The sequence below is a fragment of the Crocuta crocuta genome, unplaced genomic scaffold (assembly GCF_008692635.1).
Source record: "Crocuta crocuta isolate KB4526 unplaced genomic scaffold, BGI_CrCroc_1.0 scaffold445, whole genome shotgun sequence".
NCBI lineage: Eukaryota > Metazoa > Chordata > Mammalia > Carnivora > Hyaenidae > Crocuta > Crocuta crocuta.
In genome coordinates, this window is record NW_027530847.1 from 3048165 (window position 1) to 3069486 (window position 21322).

At 44.9% G+C, this 21322-nt stretch overlaps 1 protein-coding gene across 1 annotated transcript in view; it reads right to left on the bottom strand.

The window, feature by feature from the left end:
• Positions 1-15661, bottom strand: part of KIF3B (kinesin family member 3B) — an 18354-nt gene extending 2693 nt beyond the window's left edge. Inside the window, exons 1-4 of the mRNA XM_077769379.1 lie at positions 15599-15661; positions 12681-14164; positions 2413-2585; positions 1622-1727 (exon numbers count right to left, since the gene is read on the bottom strand). Coding sequence (XP_077625505.1) covers positions 1622-1727; positions 2413-2585; positions 12681-14099 — 1698 coding nt within the window. The 5' untranslated portion in view covers positions 14100-14164; positions 15599-15661. The remainder of the gene's footprint in view (positions 1-1621; positions 1728-2412; positions 2586-12680; positions 14165-15598) is intronic.
• Between the last annotated feature and the right edge of the window lie 5661 nt (positions 15662-21322).

Genomic DNA, 21322 nt, shown 5'->3' on the forward strand with positions numbered 1-21322 from the left:
GGCCTTTCCCCAGCTCCAGCACACCGAGCCAGAGGGAGGGGCGCCCAGGGAGCCCATCTCCCCCTCCTGTTCCTCCTGCCCAGTGCAGCGCAGGCCCCAGAGCTCCAGAAGGGGCAGGAGGCTGCCGCCACGGGGAAAAGGTGGAGAGACAGAGCGGCAGCTTCCATCGACCTCATGTATGGAGATGCTGCTTGAAACCTCTCTTAATGGACTGGGTCCACTGCTAAAAACACCGGACAGCCACTGCTTTGAATTTCACCTTTGGATCACGTTAGGCCCCTGGAAACCCGCACATTTGGATTTGTAGGCTTTGAAATAATGTTGTTTTGAGACATGAAAAAATGGACAAGGTGTGAACCCTCTGAACCTGCTAAAGAAATGCTTCTGAGGACTCTGCCTGATATGTCCTTCACCTTCCACTAGAGAAAACCCCACCTGATGTACCTTTTCTGCTTTTGCCTCCTTTATTTTAAATAACTTGGCGCCGGGGAAAACAGCACCTGACGAACTAATTAATCCCCATCTGTTTTGCTCTGGTGGCCAAGGGAGACTCAAAAACAGTTTCAATTTTTCAAGTGAAAATTTTTCATTAAAAAAAATAATACAGGTTTCCCCCCAATATAAAATATAGATAAGCAAGGGCGCCTGGGTGGCCCAGTTGGTTAAGCAGCCGACTTTTGGTTCAGGTCCTGATCTTGTGTTTCGTGAGATAGAGCCCCGCATAGGGCCTGCTTGGGATTTTCTCTCTCTCCTCTCTGTCCCTCCGCCTGCTCAAGTATGTGTGTGTGTGCACATGCTTGTTCTCGCTCTCTCTCAAAATAAAGTTTAAAATACAGATAAGCAAAAAGAAGGCAATTTAAATTGAGTGCACGTCCATTAACCAGAGATGATCAGTTCATATTTGGATATGTTTTGCAGCTCATTTTATTCAGATGTAAACCTCCAGTACCAATTGTTTTACACCTTAACAATACATTTGTGTCTCCTGGTTCATCCACTTCCCAGACACCTGCTAAGCCACAGGACCTGCTGCATAGAGGAGGTGGGAGGGTTCAATTAGAGAAACCAATAAAGGGCTGAGTGCATGCCTGGCATACAGCAAGCACTTATAAATAGAAACTCATACAGGATTATTACTGTGAAATACGTTTGGGTCGCTAAATAGTCCTCAATTATGTCACTTTAAATAACTACCTGACTGAGCCACCTTCCGTTAAATGGACGTACCGGAAGTTCCTTAACTCCTCTCCATCTCCTGTCATTACTCACCGGCACTCCCGCCAGCCTTCACACGGGGCCATTTGCAGGCTTTGTGTCGATGTTTATTGGCCATTATGGACAGTGTGTTTGTACGCTCCTCCTTCCCTAGCCCTAGTTTTCTAAATCTCATTCTATTTTACCTCTTTATTCATAAGTATTTGTTCTTTTTAGTTGCTATTTATTTAGTGGATTTCTTTACTATTTGGTATAATTGTTAGGTTAACATAAATGTTGTCAGAAACCTCTGCAAAGAGTCAGGATACAAACTCTGTAACTCTGCAGAATGGTGCGTAAGGGTTTATATAAATCTAAACTCCTCGAAGAGAGAGAGAGGAGAGAAACACATGGATGCTCTTCTCACCCTGTACCGCGCCTCTGGACGAATCATCATGGACATCCTTGCATGTTGGCTCAACGGTCTCTTGTATCCCACAGCTGAGACTGGCCGCTTCATCATCTGCTGGTTCCTGGAAATGGACTGCAGTGGTTAAAGCCCTGGCTGGGGTGTGTCCCACAGTCCCAGGACCGTCCTGTGAAGCCAACTCTCAGAAGATGCTGAGCCTAGTTAGATAGAACCTGAACCTAGTAAAGCCCCGGACTGAAGGCTGCCAGGCAAATGGGGCAGGAGCTGCTGCTATTTTCTGTCGGAGCCGCATTCGGATTCAAATGTTGAGTGTCCTGCATCTCTTAGGCTGGAAGGGATGATTCCTCAGCCAGTTCTTAGATGGCAGGCGGAAAAGCATGGCTGTCAGTATTCCCCACCCACCCCCCAAACCCCCGTCCCTGGCAGACGGTCACCCATGATTCCTGCAAGACCCAGGCGTAGACTGAGAATTTCCACTACACCGCGTCAGACTGCCACACAAGAGGGCACCCAGACGCCCCTCATCTGGCCTAGCACACTTCAGTTGACAGCTGAGGAACAGAAATTCAGGAACTTGGGAAAGGTCGTGAGTTCACAGTGGTAGTCTCCCAATTCCTAACACCATTCTGCCATCTTTTACCTCGGGGACCTTGGCAGTCACAGGGTCAGAGATATGGTGGGTTCCAATTCAAATGATTCACACTGTGTTCCTACCAAATCCCTCAGGTCAAGGCCAGCTTATCAACATTCTTTCCCTCCTCCCCACCTTACAGTCAAGAGGGACTTACTCCAGTCTGGTTATAGGATGTAGTTTCCAATGATCTTCCTCTTCGTCAAAGAAGGATCTATTCATAATTTTACTTTTTTCTTCCAGGGGGATAAAGTTTTCTATAATAAGATGCCTGTAAGAACACACACATGAGTGAACACAGGTAGAGAAAGAATGCAGACGGAGTACTGGCTACCTGGTCCCATGCGTGGGAAGTCATGAGATGAGAGGCAAGCCGCTCAGCAAACCTTTACTGGGCAGGCGCTATGGGCCCCCATCATACAGAGAGCTGGGGTACAGACATGAATGACACTTGGTCCCTGCCTGAGACGGTGAGGTAACGGTGCAGCCGTCTTAGCTATGACAGGGGCCAACAGTGGGCTGCCCCAGGACCACAGAGAGGTCACTTCTGCCCGAGGAGGAGCGGCTTGAAGAGGTGAAAGGACTGCAGAAGAACGACCGTGCCTGGGCCATATCGGAGTGGAAACTGAAGCGTCTTTGAGAGGGCCACAGTACTGCCAACCCAGCACATTAACTCCCAAAATATTGAAAACCGATTAGGAGTTAAATAGCCTTCTTCTAATCCCGTGGATTGTTGCCCAAGCTAGAAAATTCTCTGTTACCATCACCAGGACAGAGAGCAAGACTGAGGGGATTTCAGTCCCTTAGACCACTGAGAATAAGGACCATTCCTGAAAAGAGTCTCTGCCTCAGGAGTGCCGGGGAACACGGCAAACAATGAAACTGGAACCCGTGGGGTTGGGCCTCTCCAGGATGAGGACTGCCCCCTGCCACATCTCTGGATTCAGGCTTTCAAAACCTCAGGTCAGGGGCGCCTGGATGGCTCAGTCAGTTGAACGTCCGACTTTGGCTCAGGTCATGATCTCACGGTTCATGGGTTCGAACCCCGCGTCAGGCTCTGGGCTGGAGCCTGCTTTGGATTCTGTGTCCCCCCTCTCTCTCTGCCTCCCCACCCCCATCACTCACACACACACACACTCTCTCTCTCTCAAAAATAAATAAAACATTAAAAAAAAAGAAAGAAAAATTCCAGAGGCCTCCTACCCACTCCCTACATAATACTGAGGCTCCAAGAAGCTAACTGATTGCCAATCATGGGGCCATCTTAAAGAAAATAGGAGGCTTCAGGGCTGGGAGCAAGAGCACCCAACACCTCAGCCTAGGGGGCACTCCAAGGCTTAGAACTTGGGAGACCCTGAAGTGTGGGTGCATGGTGCTGTCCTACAAATCTTGCTAAATCAGCAAATCAGGAACACTCAGAAAATCAGAAGTCCTCCAGGGGCACCTGGGTGGCTCAGTCGGTTAAGCGTCCAACTTCAGCTCAGGTCATGATCTTATGGCTCATGAGTTTGAGCCCCACGTCGGGCTCTCTGCTGTCAGCATGGAGCCTGCTTTAGATCCTCTGTCCCCTCCCTGTCCCCTCTGGATCCTCTGTCTCCTCTGTCTCTCTCTCCCCTTCCCTCCCTCTCAAAAATAAACAAACATTAAAAACAAAAATTCCAGGGCCACATGGTTGGCTTGCTTAGTTAAGGATCTGACTATTGATTTCGGCCCAGGTCATGATGTCACAGTTCATAAGTTTGAGCCCTGTGTCAGGCTCTGTGCTGACAGTGCGGAGCTTGCTTAGGGTTCTCTCTCTCTGATCCTCGCTCGCCCACACGCACACTTTCTCGCTCTCAAAATAAATAAATAAACTTAAAAAAAAAATAAAAAGAACAAGAAAAATTCCAGCTGGGGCCACCTGGCTGGCTCAGTTGGTAGAGCATGCAACTCTTGATCTCCAGGTTGTGAATCTGAGCCCCATGTTGGGTGTAGAGATTACGGAAAGGAAAAGGAAAAGAAAAATCCCAGCTAATGTGGAAGGACTGATAGAGAAAAAAACAGTATTTTGCAACCCATAATGAAATAATAATTCAAGACAAATTACTGTTGGTTGAAACCATTAGCTCAATGCGTCTCAAGCAGGCCGCACATTAATATCGCTTACAGAGTTCTGGAAAATGTCTTACCCAGACCTCATGAGAGATGAATGGTTCTCAAAATGTGTTCACAGAAGCAACAGGAGCAACAGTGGGAACCCGTTAGAAATTCAAGTTCTCGGGTCCCATCCCAGATGTACTGAATCAGATTCCCCGGGTGTGGGGCCCAGCAATCTGTATTTCACAAGCCCTTTAGACGACTTGGTGCCTGCTAACATTTAAGAACCACTGCCTTAGAACAATTAGGTCAGGGGGCGCCTGGGTGGCTCAGTCGGTTAAGCATCCAACTTAAGCTCAGGTCATGATCTCACGATTCGTGGGTTCGAGTCCCACATTGGGCTCTGTACTGACAGCTAGCACAGAGCCTGAAGCCTACTTCAGATTCTGTATCTCTCTCTCTCTCTGACCCTCTCCTGCTCACGCTGTGTCTCTCTCTTTCTCTCTCAGAAATAAATAAAACATTAAAAAAAAAAAAGAACAATTAGGTCAGAATCTTTGGGGTGGGGCCTAAGCACTGTCCTTTTCAAAAATTCCTCAGATGATTTCAGTGTGCAGCCAAGGTTGAGAACCCATGCTTCAGAGCCACCTTTCAGTTAAAATCCCAACTGTGAGTTATTTCTACAGGCTGTCCCGGCTTTTTAATAAGTCAACTGTGAAAAAAGTTTTTAAAGGGAAAAGGGATGGCTCCAGATTAAAATAAGCTTAAGAGAAACAATAATCAAGTGCAAAATGCAGTCTTTATATAGATATTACAAACAACCAAACCCATAAAATCTGAATATGGGCAAGGCATGAGATAATTCTAAGACACAATGTTAGTTTTGTTGGGTGGAAAGATATTGAGTAAACAAAAATCAATGGTATTTCTATATACCAGCAACAAACATTAAGAAAATAAAATTAAGAAAACAATTCCATACATAATAGCAAAACAACAACAACAACAAAAAACTTAGGTATACATTTAACAAAAGAAGTGCAGGGGTCCTGGGTGGCTCAGTCGGTTAAGTGTCCGACTTTGGCTCAGGTCATGAACTCACAGTTCATAAGTTCTAGGCCCGCGTCGGGCTCTGTGCTGACAGCTCAGAGCCTGGAGCCTGCTTCGGATTCTGTGTCTCCCTCTCTCTTTGTTCCTTCTCCTCTCTCTCTCAATCAAAAAAATAAGGATTAAAATAATTTTTTTAAAAAAGTGCAAAGACTTGTGCACTGAAAACTATGAAACATTCTTAAAGAAAAAGAAGATCTTTTGGGGGTGCCTGGATGGCTCAGTTGGTTAAGCGTCCAACTTTGGCTTAGGTCATGATCTCGCAGTTCGTGAGTTCAAGCCACACATCGGGCTCTCTGGTGTCATTAGAGAGCTCACTTGGGATCCTCTGCCCTCCTCTCTCTCTGCCCCTCCCTTGCTCACAGAAAAGACATTAAAATTTTATTTAAAAAAAGAAATTAAAGAAGATGTAAATAAATAAAAAGACATCCCATATTCATGGATCAAAAGACTTGACTGTTAAGATGACAATACACTCCAAATGGATGACTAGGTTCAACACAATTCCTATCAAAATCCCAGCTGGCTTTTTCACAGAAATTGACAAGCTCATCTTAAAATGTATATGGAAATGCAAGAAACCCTGAATAGCCAAAAACAATCTTGAGAAAGAAAAACAAAGTCAGAGGACTCATACTTCCTCATTTCAAAATTCATTATAAAGCTATAGCAATCAAGACCACATGGTATTGGCATAAAGACAGACAAGAAGATCAAGGAACAATACTGAGAGTTCAGAAATAAACCCTTACATTTATGGTCAACTTATTTTCAACAAGGGTGCAAAGACAATGAAAGAGGACCCTTTCAATAAATGGTGCTAGAGGGGCACCTGGCTGCCTCAGTCAGTTAAGTGTCCAAATCTTGGTTTTGGCTCAGGTCATGATCTCACAGTTTCTTTTTTTTTTTTTTAATGTTTTATTTTAGAGAGAGAGAGAGAGAGCCAGTGTGAGCAGGGTAGGGTCACAGAGAAAGGGAGACACAGAATCTGAAACAGGCTCTAGGCTCTGAGCTAGCCATCAGCACAGAGCCCGACACGGGGCTCGGACCCACGAACCGTGAGATCATGACCTGAGCCGAAGTCGGGACACTTAACCGACTGAGCCACCCAGGCGCCCTATGCTTTCACAGTTTCTTGAGTTCAAGCCCTGAGTCTGGCTCTGCACTGGCAGCGTGGAGCCTGCTTGGGATTCTCTCTCTTTCCCTCTCTCTCTGCCCCTCCCCTGCTTACACTCAAAATAAGTTAAAAAAATAATTTATATAAATGTTACTGGGACAACTGGATATCCAAATACAAAATAATGCACTTGGAACCCTACTTCAGACTATACACAAATATTAACTCAAAAACGGATCATAGACTTAAGTGTAAGACCTAAGACTTTAACACTCTAAGATAACCCAAGAGAATTGAAAACATAAGTCCACAATAAAACTTGTACACAAATATTCATAATAGTAGTATTCCTAACAGTAAAAGACAGAAACAACACAAAGGTCCATCAACTGATGAATGAATAAATAAAATGTGATATATTCATATGTTATTCAATCATAAAAAAGAATGAAATATTGGTAATGTGATATAACACGTATGGCCCTTAAAAACACTATACCAAGTGAAAGAAACCAGCCACAAACAGCCACATTAAAAAACAATGGGGTGCCTGGGTGGCTTAGTCCGTTAAGCATCCAACTTTGGCTCAGCTCATGATCTCATGGTTCTTGAGTTCAAGCCTCACGTCCAGCTCTGTGCTGACAGCTCAGAGCCTGGAGCCTGCTTCGGATTCTGTGTGTGTCTCTCTCTCTGACCCTCCCCTGTTCATGCTTTGTCTCTCTCTCTCCCCCTATTAAAAATAAGTAAATATTAAAAAACAACAACAACATGAGGCGCCTGGGTGGCTCAGTTGGTTAAGCGTCTGACTTTGGCTCAGATCATGATCTCGAGGTTTACGAGTTCAAGTCCCATGTCGGGTTTTGTGCTGACAGCTCAGAGCCTGCAGCCTGCTTCAGATTCTGCGTCTCCCTCTCTCTCTCCCCCTCCCCTGTTCACACTCTGTCTCTGTCTCTCAAAAATAAACATTAAAAAAAATTTTTTTAAACAACAAGAACAACAACAAATGGCCACCTTATTCCATTATAACTTTATACACAGTGTCCAAAATAGGAAAATGTAGACACAATACCAAAAGTTTAAGCAACAAAAGAAAACACAGATAAATTGAGCTACCTCACAATTAAAATCTTTTGTGTCACAAACAAAATGCCATAAAGAAAGTGAAAAGGCAACCCACAGAATGGGAGAAAATACCTGCAAGCCAAGTATCTGATAAGGGACTTGTAGCCAGAATATATAAAGAACTCTTACAACTCAATAATAAAAAGACCCAATAAATAACCCAACTTTAAAAGGGGCGAAGGATTTGAACAGACATTTCTGCAAAGAAGATATGCAAATGGCTAAAGAGCACAGGAAAAGACATTTTACATCATTAGTCATTACAGAAATGCAAAACAAAACCACAGTGAGATACTACTTCACACCCATGAGGATGGCTACGCTCAGAAAGAGACAGTAACAAGTGTCAACACGGATATGGAGAAATTGGTGGTAGAAATATAAAATGATGCAGCCATTCAAAACAGTCTGGAAGTTCCTCCAAAAGTTAAACACAGAGTTACCACATGACCTAAACAATTCCACTCTTAGGTATACAGCCCAGAGAAATGAGAACATGTCCATACAAAACCTTGTACATGGAGGTTCATAGCAGCAGTATTCATAATAGCCAAAGAACGGAAACTACCTGAATGACCATCAACGGATGAATGAAATGTGTGTATATCCACACTATTCAATATCATTCAGCCATAAAAAAGAATGAAGTCCTGACATGCTACAACATGGATGATCCTTGAAAACATGTTAAGTGAGAGAAACTAGTCACAAAAGGCCACGTATCATAAGATTCCATTTATATGAAATGTCTACAATAGACAAATTTATAAGACACTATATTAGTACGTACTTAGGGCTGGAGGTGGGGGCTGTGGGGTTGGGAGGGAGCAAGTAATAAGGAATGACTGCTAACTGATAACAGGGTTTCCTTGAGGAGGACACAAAAATGTTCTAAAATTAGATTGTGATGATGGTTTTGCAATCCTGTATATTTGTATACTTTTTTTTTTTTTAAAGTAGGCTTCATGCCCAGCACAGAGCCCAATGTGGGGCTTGAACTCACAACCCTGAGACCAATATCTGAGCTAAGATCAAGAGTCAGATGCTTAACCAACTGAGCCAACTAGGCACCCTGACTTGTATACTTAAAAAAAATTTTTTTAGGGATGCCTGGGTGGCTCGGTTGGGCATCCGACTTTGGCTCAGGTCATGATCTCACGGTTCATGGGTTTGAGCCGCGCGTCGGGCTCTGTGCTGACAGCTGGCTCAGAGCCTAGAGCCTGCTTCGGATTCTGTGTCTCCCGCTCTCTCTGACCCTCCTTGATCACGCTGTCTCTCTCTATCAGAAATAAAATAAAACATTAAAAAAAATTTTTTTTAATTTTTTAATGTTTATTTATTTTTGAGAGAGATAGAGACAGACAGAATGAGAGTGGGGGGTGGGGTAGAGAGAAGGAGATACAGAATTGAAGCAGGGTCCAGGCTCTGAGCTGTCAGCACAGAGCCTGACGCAGGGCTCAAACCCATTAATAGTAAGATCATGACCTAAGCCGAAGTTGGATGCTTAACCAACTGAGCCACCCAGGCACCCCCCCAACTTGTGTATTTTAAATAGGTGAGCTGTATGGTATTTGAATTATACCTCAGTAAAGCATTTTTAAAAATAGCACTGGGGAGGTACCTGGGTGGCTCAGTAAGTTAAGCGTCTGGCTCTCGGTTTCAGCTCAGGTCATGATCTCACGGTTTTGTGAGTTTGAGCCCCACAATGGGCTCCGTACTGACAGTGCAGAGCCTGCTTGAGATTCTCTCTGTCCCTCTCTCTCTACCCCTTCCCTGCTCATGCTGTCTCTATTTCTCTCAAAATAAATTGATTAATTAATTAAAAAAAATAAAATAGCATTGTGATCATATATGTAAGTATGCAGGAGTAAGATAAGATTAACATTACATGAAGTTTTAGAATATTTCTATAACAGACAAATGACAAAAGGTTGTTTCCCAGTGAATCTGGGTGGTGGGTATTTGGGTGTTCATTATACCATTCAGAAAATTCTAGTTAATAAAAGATTCCCTCTTGTCCACAGAGGCTGGAGCCTTTAAAAGCTTCAAGAGGTAGGGTAGAAGGAAACCTGGAGATCATCTGGTGAAGTCATTCACTTAACAAAGGGGACCCAGAGACAGAAAGTGACTTTCTCCAGAATAAACAGAAAACACACAAAGTGGTAGGAGATGAGCTAGAGAGAAGTAGGCAGGGGCCCTGTCCTGAGAGACATGTTTCTTTTTTTTTTTTTTTTTTTTTTATNTCGCTCTCTTTCTCTGTCTCTCAAAATTTAAAAAAAAAAAAAAAGACATTAAAACATTAAAAAAAAAAAGGAATTAGCTAAGAAAACAAAAATGTTGTGTGTGTGAGAGGGTAGGGTAGGGAGTACTGACATATGAAGCTGGCAAAGCAATTACGGGTCAGTTCCAAAACCTCAAAGACTAAACTTGATCCTGAGAATCACGGGAATCATACTGACTGCTCTTTGAGCATAACAGTTCACAGTCAGATTTGTGTTTTAGAAACATTCGTCCCCCACCACAGGAAGGATGGCTGGAAAAGGGCAGGCCTGGTGGAGGGAGACCAGAACGAGAGGCTGTTTTGAGGACCCAGGCCTGGGCTAGGGCAGGAGAGGTGGCAGAGGACAAAGAAGACGGGTCCAAGAGAGCTGACGGCACAGGATTCCGAGGCCCTGGGACTGACTGGGCCGTGGGGAGAGCGAGGAACAGCTGGAGGGGGATCTCCTAGGGGTCTGGCTTGACTGAGAAAAGGCAGGCAGGAACAGGCTCTGGGTGGCTGCGGGCATCTCTAGAAATGTCCAGTAGGCAGAGGCTATCAGGCTTGGATGTCAGACAGCTCTGGGCTGGCTCTGTAGATAGGACACCTTGAGCATTTAGACGGTGGTTGAAGCCATGGGAATGATTTGCTCCTGAAAAGCATGGAATCCAAAAACTCCACAACCTTGTTTTAAAGAAACTTATGAACATTAACGTTAGCCCTGTTGCCGTCTTTCAGTGAGCCCTTGAGCCTGTTTCCTCTTCTCTCAAAATGGAAGTGGCTGGACTGGATTATCAAACACTCTCCACTACACACACACACACACACACACACACACACACACACACACACACACACTCCTTCCAGCTCTAATCTTGTCCTATGATTTTACAGCACCCAGGGATTTCAAGAGACAGAAGTAATACCATAATTCTCCCATAAACAAAATGTCTAAGAGATTCAGTGACCTGGAGATTATGTTGAGTCATGCCACACTTGGCCTCCAAGAGCTGCCCAAATAACCCAAGTTGCTTAGAGAGTTTAGGTGTTCCTGGGCTTGAATAATAGATGGGATCCTAAAACCCAGCATGCAAACCAAACACGGGCACACCCTGTTAACACTTCAAGTGCAGGAGTGAAGAGGTGTGAAGTGGCATTTGCGGTGAAGGAACCCCCTGGGACAAGGTGACCTTCTATTTGTGTTGTATAGGACTCCGTGTTCACTTCAGGTCTTGAAAGCTCCAGAAAAGACCCCTGCCTCTGAAGTAAAACAGAACCCAGCTCTGTGAAAGGGCTCCTATGAGGTCACAGATAAAGCACCACTTCATGCAGCAAGTGGGGAAAGGAGAGGTGGGGAAGAGGTCACTGATCATTTTTAAATTAATAAACAAGGATACATTTGTGAGTCAAAATCAGATTTTGCATGAATTCACTACGAAAGAACCCAACACCTCAGAGTGTTTCTGCCTTGTGGTCAGGCGGCAGGCGTCCTCAGATTCCCAGGGCTGGCTCTGTCCCCTCCTCTGCCATTAAAGCCCCGCCGCAGGCCAGAATCCAGGCACCTGACAGAACAGCCCATGGGCACCGGAAAGAAAATGCACAGGAGTCCCCTGTGCTCTAGAATGCTGCTCGGCCACCGCCTCACAGGGGTTGGAGCTTGAGGGAAGGGGCTGACCACAAGAGGGTAAGGAACTGCTCTGTATCTTGTGTGGCAAGGTCACTGCATATTAAAACCACATCGAGATACCATTTTATATACACCAGACATACAAAAACTAAAGTCGGATAGTCTCAAGTGCCGGTAAGGATGAGGTGCAACCATAGTTCAGAACGTGCTGGCTGAAGCTTCGATCCCCGCCGCCACCTCCGAGAACAACTTATGATTATCTGGTAAAATTAGGGCTGCACATACCCAAGGACATAATGGCGCCAGATAACAAATTCCTGCTCATACACGTTCTCCTGGAGCCAAGGACAAAAACATTCATGGCAAAAAATGGAAACAACCCACTATCGGGAGAATGGAATACCACAGAATTCTCACAGCGGTAATAATGAATGAATCACAGCTCCAGGCATCAATATGGACAAATCTCATTACGTAAGGTTGAGCAAGTAAAAGCAAACTACAGCAATGGGATTCCATTTATATAAAGGTAAAAAATTATGTGAAACCGAAACTATTTTTTTCAGACATATATACATAAACAGGAAACCTATAAGGAAGAGTATGGAAACAAACACCAAACCCAAGGTAATGTTTACCTCTGGGGGAGGGGCCACAGTAAANAGAGAGACAGCGTGAGCAAGGGAGGGTCAGAGAGAGAGGGAGTCACAGATTGAAACAGGCTCCAGGCTGTGAGCTGGCAGTCAGCACAGAGCCCGACGCGGGGCTCGAACCCACGAACCGCGAGATCATGACCTAAGCGAAAGTCGGACGCTTAACCGACTAAGCCACCCAGGCGCCCCAATATGTTCTATTGCTCACACTGTGGGTGACAGAGGGGACATGGGTGTCAATTTTACTGCTGGTTTTTATACCCTGCACATCCGTAAAAATTATTCTTCCTATCAAGTCAATATTTCGTGCTTTAAAATTGGAGAAATTGTTTTTATTTCAGTTCCAAAATGTTTACTGGACACTGGACACCAGGGAGCTGTTGGGAACGTAAAACTGAAAGGAACATCATCCCTCATCTCATGTTTTTGGCTAAAATAGAACGCACCGAAAGAGGAAAGGGCCTCAGGGAGGGTCTGGTACCTTGATCTTGGCGCCCAGCATCTCAGCCGCATCCTTCTCCCGCCTCAGGTCTTCCATCTTTTTCTCCTTCTCCCTCAGCAGCCTCATCTTCTCCTCTGCAACCAAGCTGTGGTCCTCTACAATGGCCCGCTTCTCAATCTCCAGTTTTTCTTGCTGTTCCCGCCAGTAATCATCCTTATCATCCCCTTCCTCCTCACCCTCTTCTCCCTCCTCCTCCTCCTCTTCCCCACCCCCACCACTGCCACCACCTTCCCTCCGCTTCTCCCGCCTCTTCCTCCTGCCAATGGACCGTTTTTCCAGCTGGGCCTTGAGCCGAGCAATCTCTTCCTGGAATTCTCGAAGGAGGGCATCTTTAGGGTCCTCATTGACCCTTGGCTTATTCTTAATGTTTTTGGCACGGTTGGCATATCTCAGAGTGGTCAGAGTCTCTTCCACATTGTACGAGGCAGGTCCCACGTTGGCCACCATTACAGTTTTAGCATTGCCACCAAGAGAATCTTGGAGGAGCCTGGTAAGCTTTGAGTCCCGATACGGAATGTGAGTGCTCTTGCCGTCCACCAGGGCAGAGATGACGTTCCCTAAGGCTGAAAGGGACAGGTTGATCTTGGTCGCTTCCTTCAACCTTTCTCCTTGTGCACCGGTCTTGGCTTGCCGTTCGCTGCCAGCGAGATCCACGAGGTTCAACTTCCCTACACGGATATGGTTTTCTCCATCCAGGCCCACTTCACTGCACTCAATGGTGATGACAAAAATTGCATGAGAGCGTGAACTGTGCTCGTTCATGTTAGTAGCACCGACAGAGCGGTTCTGGTTCCCCACATTCATCACGTGCTCTATTTCCTTCACGCTCTTGGTGACGAAGGAAGACAGGTCTTTCACATACACTCCAGTGTCAGGCCTCTCTTTGAGCTCAAGCCTCTTGGTCTGATCCTTTGAGAGCAGATCTCGGATCTCCTCCTGGTAGATCTCCAGGTAAGAGGCCCTGACCAGGTACTGTTGATTCTGAGATCGAGAGATATGGGTGAAGATGTGGTCAAAGGAGTTAGGGATGACCCCTCTTTTCTCAGGGTCACCACGGACCCCCTCCATTGTGTACGTTTTCCCAGTCCCGGTTTGTCCATAGGCAAAAATCGTCCCATTGAAACCCTGCAGGACAGAGTCCACGAGCGGTCGGAACGTCTCATCATAAAGTTCAAACTGCTTGGCATTCCAATCGTAGACTGCATCGAAGGTGAAGGTCTTGGGCATTTCATGGGCCACTCCTTTGGGGTTCTTCACCGACACCTGCCCCAGCTTCACATCCACATCCACCACCTTATCATACGAAGCCGCCTTTTCCTTGCCATTCATGGGCCGACAGCGAACCACCACCCTGACTGACTCTGAGCTTTTTAGCTTTGACATGATGAATGTTGGCCAGGTCAACCCTTGAGGGCTATGAATCCAAAATGTCTCAGGGTGCTAAGGTCCTAGGAAAAAAAGCAAAAGTAAGTAAGGACAGTACAATTGTCACCAGGGGCTGCTCAACAGCACCTGACACACGCATGTCACCTTCCTCTTGCTAACCTTCTGATGGCTACATTAAATGACCTTAAGGGGTGCCTGCATGGCTCAGGCGGGTAAGTGTCCAATTTTGGCTCAGATCATGATCTCACAGTTTGTGGGTTCGAACCCCACGTCGGGCTCTGTGCTGATAGCTGGGAGCCTGGACCCTGCTTCAGATTCTGTGTCTCCCTCTCTCTCTGCCTCTCCCCTGCTCACACTCTGTCTCTGTCTCTCTCAAAAATAAACAAACATTAAAAAAAAAAACTTTGTAAAAACGACTTGAATACACACTGTAGTTCTTCACCAGGTCTTAATGAGCTGCGGTGGGAAAGTGAAAACTTGAATCCACCAGCAGCGTGCACGAGCTTGTCTACCCGGCACTTTATTTCTCAGACAACAGGCTGTTGCAGCTAGAATCCTTTTCAAAGCCTGGGTGATCATCTATCCTGCCGAACCACTACAGAGTCTGCAGAGAGCAATCTGGAACTATCTAGCAGTACCTTTTGACGTAGCAGTTGTATTTCTAAGAATTTATCCCACAGATACAAGGATATTCGTTGTAGCATCATTTATGGTAACGACAGACTGTGGCCCACCCAATTGCCATCAAGAAGGGGCTGATTAAATACATTAAATGTATATGATAACGTAGACAGTGGGATCTTGATCAGTTGCTGAGAAGACTGTGCTAATCTAAATGTCACCCTACACCAAGACACGCAGTAGATGGGGAACAGCGTGTACAGGCAGTACGGTTAACACTGTAAGCACAGGGATACACGATGCGTGTGTATGTCTGACAGACAAAGCAATATCATTAGAAGCGTGCATATAAAAGTGGTGGCTACAACACAGTGGGAACAGTGGCAGCCTCAGCAGCGGGTGTGTGGGGCCTAGGGGACTCTCAGGTCGAGAGAGAGAGAGAGAAAACTTCAGCGTACACTTGTTTGTGCTGTTGAATTTCCCATCCTGTGCCCATAATACTCTTCCATTCTAAAATCATAAGCTATGGCTTGTGCAAAATGTATTCAAACAGAGAAAGAACTCATTCAATCAACAAACTTAATACAATCTGAACGCAAATAAGAAAACAGATGTTTGGGGCGCCTGGGTGGCTCAGTCGGTTAAGTGTCCAACTTCGGCTCAGGTCATGATCTCACGGTTCGTGGGTTCGAGCCCCGTGTCAGGCTCTGTGCTGACAGGTAGCTCAGAGCCTAGAGCCTGTTTCAGATTCTGTGTCTCCCTCTCTCTCTGACCCTCCCCTGCCCACGCTGTCTCTCTCTCTCTCTCAGAAATAAATGAAACATTAAAAAAAAGAAGAAAACAGATGTTAAAAAAAATTTTTTAAGGAACTTCACCTGGTGCCAGAAAACTCGGGGAGCAGAAGGAAGGATGATTAAGCGGGTCCTTTGAGAAGGGCTAGAGAGCAAAGAGATTAAAGACGTACATATGAGGACCTCAAATTCCCGAAAACCTCAGTGTGGGTCGTTTTTCTTTAAATAGGTAATTCTTATGTTCCTTGATTCAAACCACTCTTCAATAACAGGTCCCCCACCTCACATGTTCTCCAGCCTCCAGAGTCCCTGCCCACAGGCAAATATTATTAGCTTTTTAATCTTCCTGAGCCATTTTATGCATAGCAAGCAAATATGTATTAATACATACTTACCCTCCTCCCCCCCCTTTTTTTTAAGTTTCTTTATTTAAGCAATCTCCACACCCAACATGGGGCCTGAAGATCAAGAGTCACACACTCCTCCAGCCGAGCCAGCCAGGCGCCCGCCCGCTTACCCCCTTCCGTGTGAACACAAGCGTAGAGAGCTATACACAGTATGCTGTACACAGTAACACCACAGCGGCCGCACCTCTTGGAGTTTGTTCGCTCAGTAGATACAGAGCTGCCTTATTCTTCATGGCAGCAGCACAATATCCTGCCGTATAGAAGCGTAAGTTCTAGGAGTTAAGCTGTTTCTGGTATTTTACTATGAAAAGCCTGGGCCCACATCCTTGCATGTGTAAGCAGGTATAGCTGTAAGACAAATTTCTACACACACACAACTGCTGGCTCACAGGATATATGCATTTGTAATTTTAATAGACACTTAGAACAGTGATAACGATTCCTTTTTAGTAGTGAAGATGACCTGTTCCCTGCCAACAGAGGAGCGGCAGAATGTGAGGCAGTGATGGGCTGTTCTAGGCAAATGCAGGTTAATTAATAGAGTCAATGTGCTCCCCAATTATGCTTTTATAAAAGATTCTGCTGCTAAGCACACAGAAACATGAAATGTTATTTTTCATACTTCTCTAGTTGTTATATGTAATAAAGTAATGTCTAGAATGAAGAACCAGAAAACCTCTTACCCTCTCTGAACCCATTTTCTGTAAAATTGGTAAAATAGGGATAATTCTCCTTCCTGGTGAATGATCATGACGCAGAGGTACTTACAAAGGAGGAAGTACTTTATGAACTAACATAAAGCTGGATTAAAATTAACTAATACAGATTCATCCAAAACCCTTGTCAAATGGTCATTCCAGAGATTACTGCTGAGCCCTAACTTTTATTCTCTTGTTCCGTTTTATAGTTACCACCCTAAAAAAAAAATCAGATTAAACTGAGATCCAAATACCTAATCAGTGTTCCATTAGGAAAGCAGGTAAGACAGCCCTTGTTCATCACCTTCTATATGCTATTACAATTTTGTCTGATGATAAAAAAGAACTAGACGTTAGAATGGCTGATCTGTTTACTGTGTCTCCCCTTTTCTCCCAGGGCAATGGCCCCCAGGTTACCACTGCAGGGATCCCTTGCCTGTCTCCACCTCTGTGTCAGCAGAGACCTGCAAAACTCAGGGGCCAAGTTCAAACCCCAACCCCCTGAGCCTCTGCTGTAGCACATGAGATGGTTTAGACAAGATCCCATAGACTCGGAGTAAGAAATGTAAGAGGGGGCTCCTGGCTGGATCAGCTGTAGGAGAGTGTGGCTTTTGATCTCGGGGTTGTGAGTTTGAGCCCCATGTTGGGTGAAGAGTACTTAAATAAAACTTTTTAAAAGTCGGGGGGACACCTGAGTGGCGCAGTCGGCTGAGTGTCAGACTTTGGCTCAGGTCATGATATCACCATTTGGGGATTCGAGCCCCACATTGGGCTCTGTGCGGACAGCTCAGAGCCTGGAGCCTGCTTCAGATTCTGTGTCTCCCTCTCTCTCTGCCCTTCGTTGCTCATGCTCTATCTCTATCTCTCAAAAATAAATAAACATTAAAAATTTTTTAAATAAATAAATAAAATAAAAATTTTAAAGGAAACATAAGGGGGTAAATGGAGGATGGGTCAGAGGAGAGATGAATTTTTCTGCATTAAAGAAGAGGCAGAGCTGTCCAGCTCTGACCTATCAAAACAAGGTGGCCCCAAGCCTGTTTAAAAAAATTAAAACATCTGCAGTGGGATGATCTGTTTCTGTTACAGCACCATGTATTTTTTGAGCTCTCCAAAATGATAAAAACAAAGGAATGATAATGACCTATAATCACGTTTAAAATGTTTTAAAATGAAGGAATTCCCAAAGCTTGAGTCCCTTTAATTAAATCTCAACTCAGAACACAGAACACCATTTCTCTGCTGAGCTCACAGAGCTCAACTGCACTAGTCATGTCGTATTGACGTACGACTTCAGGAAGATGGGCTAATTTAATTTCCTGCCACCAGGGCTTAAAAACTTGCTCTGGGTCCTCCTCAAAGGAGAGGGTTTTCTTGGAAGGATGCCCTGATGCTCCTTCTTTACTTTATTACCTTCCTTACTCTTCTGCTAGCTGGTCTAATTACAGTGATAAATCTTTAAAGGAACTCCCAGCATTGCCAGGAAAGCAGCCACCACAGGTCAGCTGCTTGTCACCTTCATCCTGAACAGCTCTGCTGTTAGAACTGATCATTCGGACGTTAACAACCACTGCCTGAATGGCCACTACACCTGAAAAGCTGAGTCTCTTCCTAACTCCACCACTTTTGTCCGCTGAGGACGTCAGTTATGCATTTCTCGTGGTGGCCGCACTCTTCCAGATCATTCTCCAGCTCCTATACTTGGATGGATACACCCTCACCTCTGCTAGTTATCACGGATTCTTACCTCAAATTCTAGAGGTAGGTGTAGATAGGATTCTTACTAACTACTGGCTTCCTATAGAGATTCTACAACAGAGATCTCAAACGGGTCACATTCTTCTACCTGAAGCATTGTATTTGGTCCATTTGATTGGTTTAAAAAAGAAAAAAGCCTCAACAATTCCACTTCTATTTCTGTGTATGTCCTAGTGGAAACCCTTTCTACACACACACAAGGAAACATGGACAACGCTTCCTGCAGCGTGTTAAAACAGAAAAGCTGGAAACAACCTAAACATCTATCTCCAGGGGAAATGAAAAATAGCATATGGTGTAACCGTATCACTGACACTATACTATTCAGGAGGAAAAAGGAATGCGTTAGAGCAGTGTTGGCAAATTGCTGCCCGTGGGCCAAATCCGGCCCGCATCCTGTTTTTGTAAATAAAACTTTATTGGAACAGAGGCATACCCTCTTTGTTTACAATCATCTATGGCTGCATTAGCTATAAAATAGCAGAGTTGAGCAGTTGTAACAGAGACAGTCTGGCTCAGAAAACCTAAAATATTTACTGCCTGATCTTTTACAGAAAAGTCTGCCAAGCCTGAATTAGACTTATATACATTTACATGGATAAATAAACAAGCTGAGTGAAAAAGCAAGTGCAGAGTGATAATTATGATTAAAAATTTGTAAAACAAAAAAAAAAATTATAAAACAATATGGTCTTCATGGGGTTGCATTTTTAAGTGTTAAAAAATGGGAAAGACATATAACAATTTATGACAGCAGCTGCCCAAACTGGGCTGGGTGAGAGGTGGAGAATGGGATTAAAAATGGGAAGGATATTTTGGAGTGCCTGGGTGGCTCAGTCAAAGAGCATCCGACTCTTGATTTCTGCTCAGGTCATGATCTCAGGGTCGTGGGGTCAGGCCCCACCTAGGGCTGTGCTAGGAGCACGCTTGAGATTCTCTCCCTCTCTCTCTGGCTCTCTCTCCCCCCTTTTTTCTACTCACATGTACTCTCTCTTTCTGTCTAAAATGGAGGAGCGCCTGGCTGGCTCAGTTGGTAGAGCATGCAACTCTTTGATCTCAGGGTCATGAGTTCAAGTCCCACATTGGGAGGCAAGTTTACTTAAAAAACAAAACAAAACAAAAACCAGGAAATGAGGCTTGAAGAAAATAAGACAAAATGTTAACAGCTGTCAATCCTGGTTGTTTCCCATATTATTCTTTGAATATGTAAAATTTTCTGTTTTCTCAAAAAAAAAAAGTACCAGCAATTTCACATTAAAAATAACAACAACAACAACAACAAAGAAAAACAGGTTTGGGGAGCCTGAATGGCTCAGTCAGTACTGACTTCAGCTCACGTCATGATCTCATGGTTGTGAGATCGAGCCCCACGTAGGGCTCTGCACTGGTGCCGTGGAACCTGCTTGGGACTCTCTCCCTCTCTCTCTGCCCCTCCCTACTCCACCCTCCCACTCACATGCACACTTACACACACATGCTCACACACTCTCTCAAAGTAAATAAACAAACTTAAATTTTCTTAATAATAAAAAATTAAAAATTAAAAAACCCAGGGTTTCTGCTTCTCTTGAAGAATAGGAGTATCTGACAGCCCCTGGTCATGACCCAAATGGTAGAAATGGTGAGAAACATGTGCCACTTTGGAGAACCCAGCCTCTCCAATCCGCCCCAACCCCACTCTCTACAGTCTCACGCCCAGCATGCTCTGCCCATTTGTACTTCCTCCCTGGCCCCTGTAAGCATCTCTGTCTATAACCAAATTCATCTCCACATGATTTGATTAAGAAAGGCCTGCCATGCAAGTCCATCTTTTTTTTTTTTTAAGAGGTTTTCTTTAGACCTTTACCTTTTTAAAAATTTTTTAATGTTTATTTATTTTTGAGAGAGAGAGAGAGAGAGACAGAGCATGAGTGGGGGAGGGGCAAAGAGAGAAGGAGACACAGAATCTGAAGCAGGCTCTAAGCTCTGAGCTGTCAGCACAGAGAACGACGTGGGGCTCAAGGCTCAAACTCAAGACTGCGAGATCATGACCTGAGCCAAAGTCAGACACTTAACTGACTGAGCCACCCAGGTGCCCCTAGACCTTTATCTTTTTTTTTTTTTAATGTTTTTATTTGTTTTTGAGAGAGAGAGAGAGAGAGTGCGCAAGTGGCATAGGGGAAGAAAGAGAGGGAGACAGAGGATCCAAAGTGGGCTCTGCATTGAGAATGGAGAGCCCCATGCCAGGCTTGAACTCACGAACCGAGAGATCATGACCTGAGCCAAAGTTAGATGCTTAACTGACTGACCCACCCAGGCGCCCCAGCCCATCTTTTGTAAATGACACTTACCAAAGGTCTGTAATGACATGGAAAATGCTTACCATAAATGAAAAAGCAGTTTACAAAACTGAGTGCAGGCAATCACAATTATATAAAAATAAGACCCATCAAGACATCAATAATGATCTACTCTTTAATGGGCATGTGGTATCTTCAAAGGGGAAAAAAAAGAAAGGTCTACTTTACCAGAAGCAGCCCTGCAGGGAGGAGCAATCCGCAGGCGCGCAGAGTGCATGCTAATGCATTTTTAATCAATGCATTCCAATGCAGTGCCCTCTAAGATCAGACCAGGCAACCACCTGCCAACTGCCCTGGCCTGGAGTTCAAGGACTCAGAGCATCTGAAAGGCCGCTGAAGCCACAGATCACATGGTCCTCTGAAAACCGCTGCAACTCCCAGGCATGGAGATAAAGCAACTCCCTATTAACCAGGCCTAAACCAACTCCCTGTTAACCAGGCCTAAACCAACTCCCTGTGCAGGTTTCTCTCAGGGGAAGTGGCTGTTTTCTATTCCGTATCCACCGCATCACCATCAACACTATTGTCCCACACCACTGCTGTTTTGAAGTCTCAGGACTTTGTTCGTAATCCCTGAACCACACCAAGAGAGCAAGTCCAATTCTG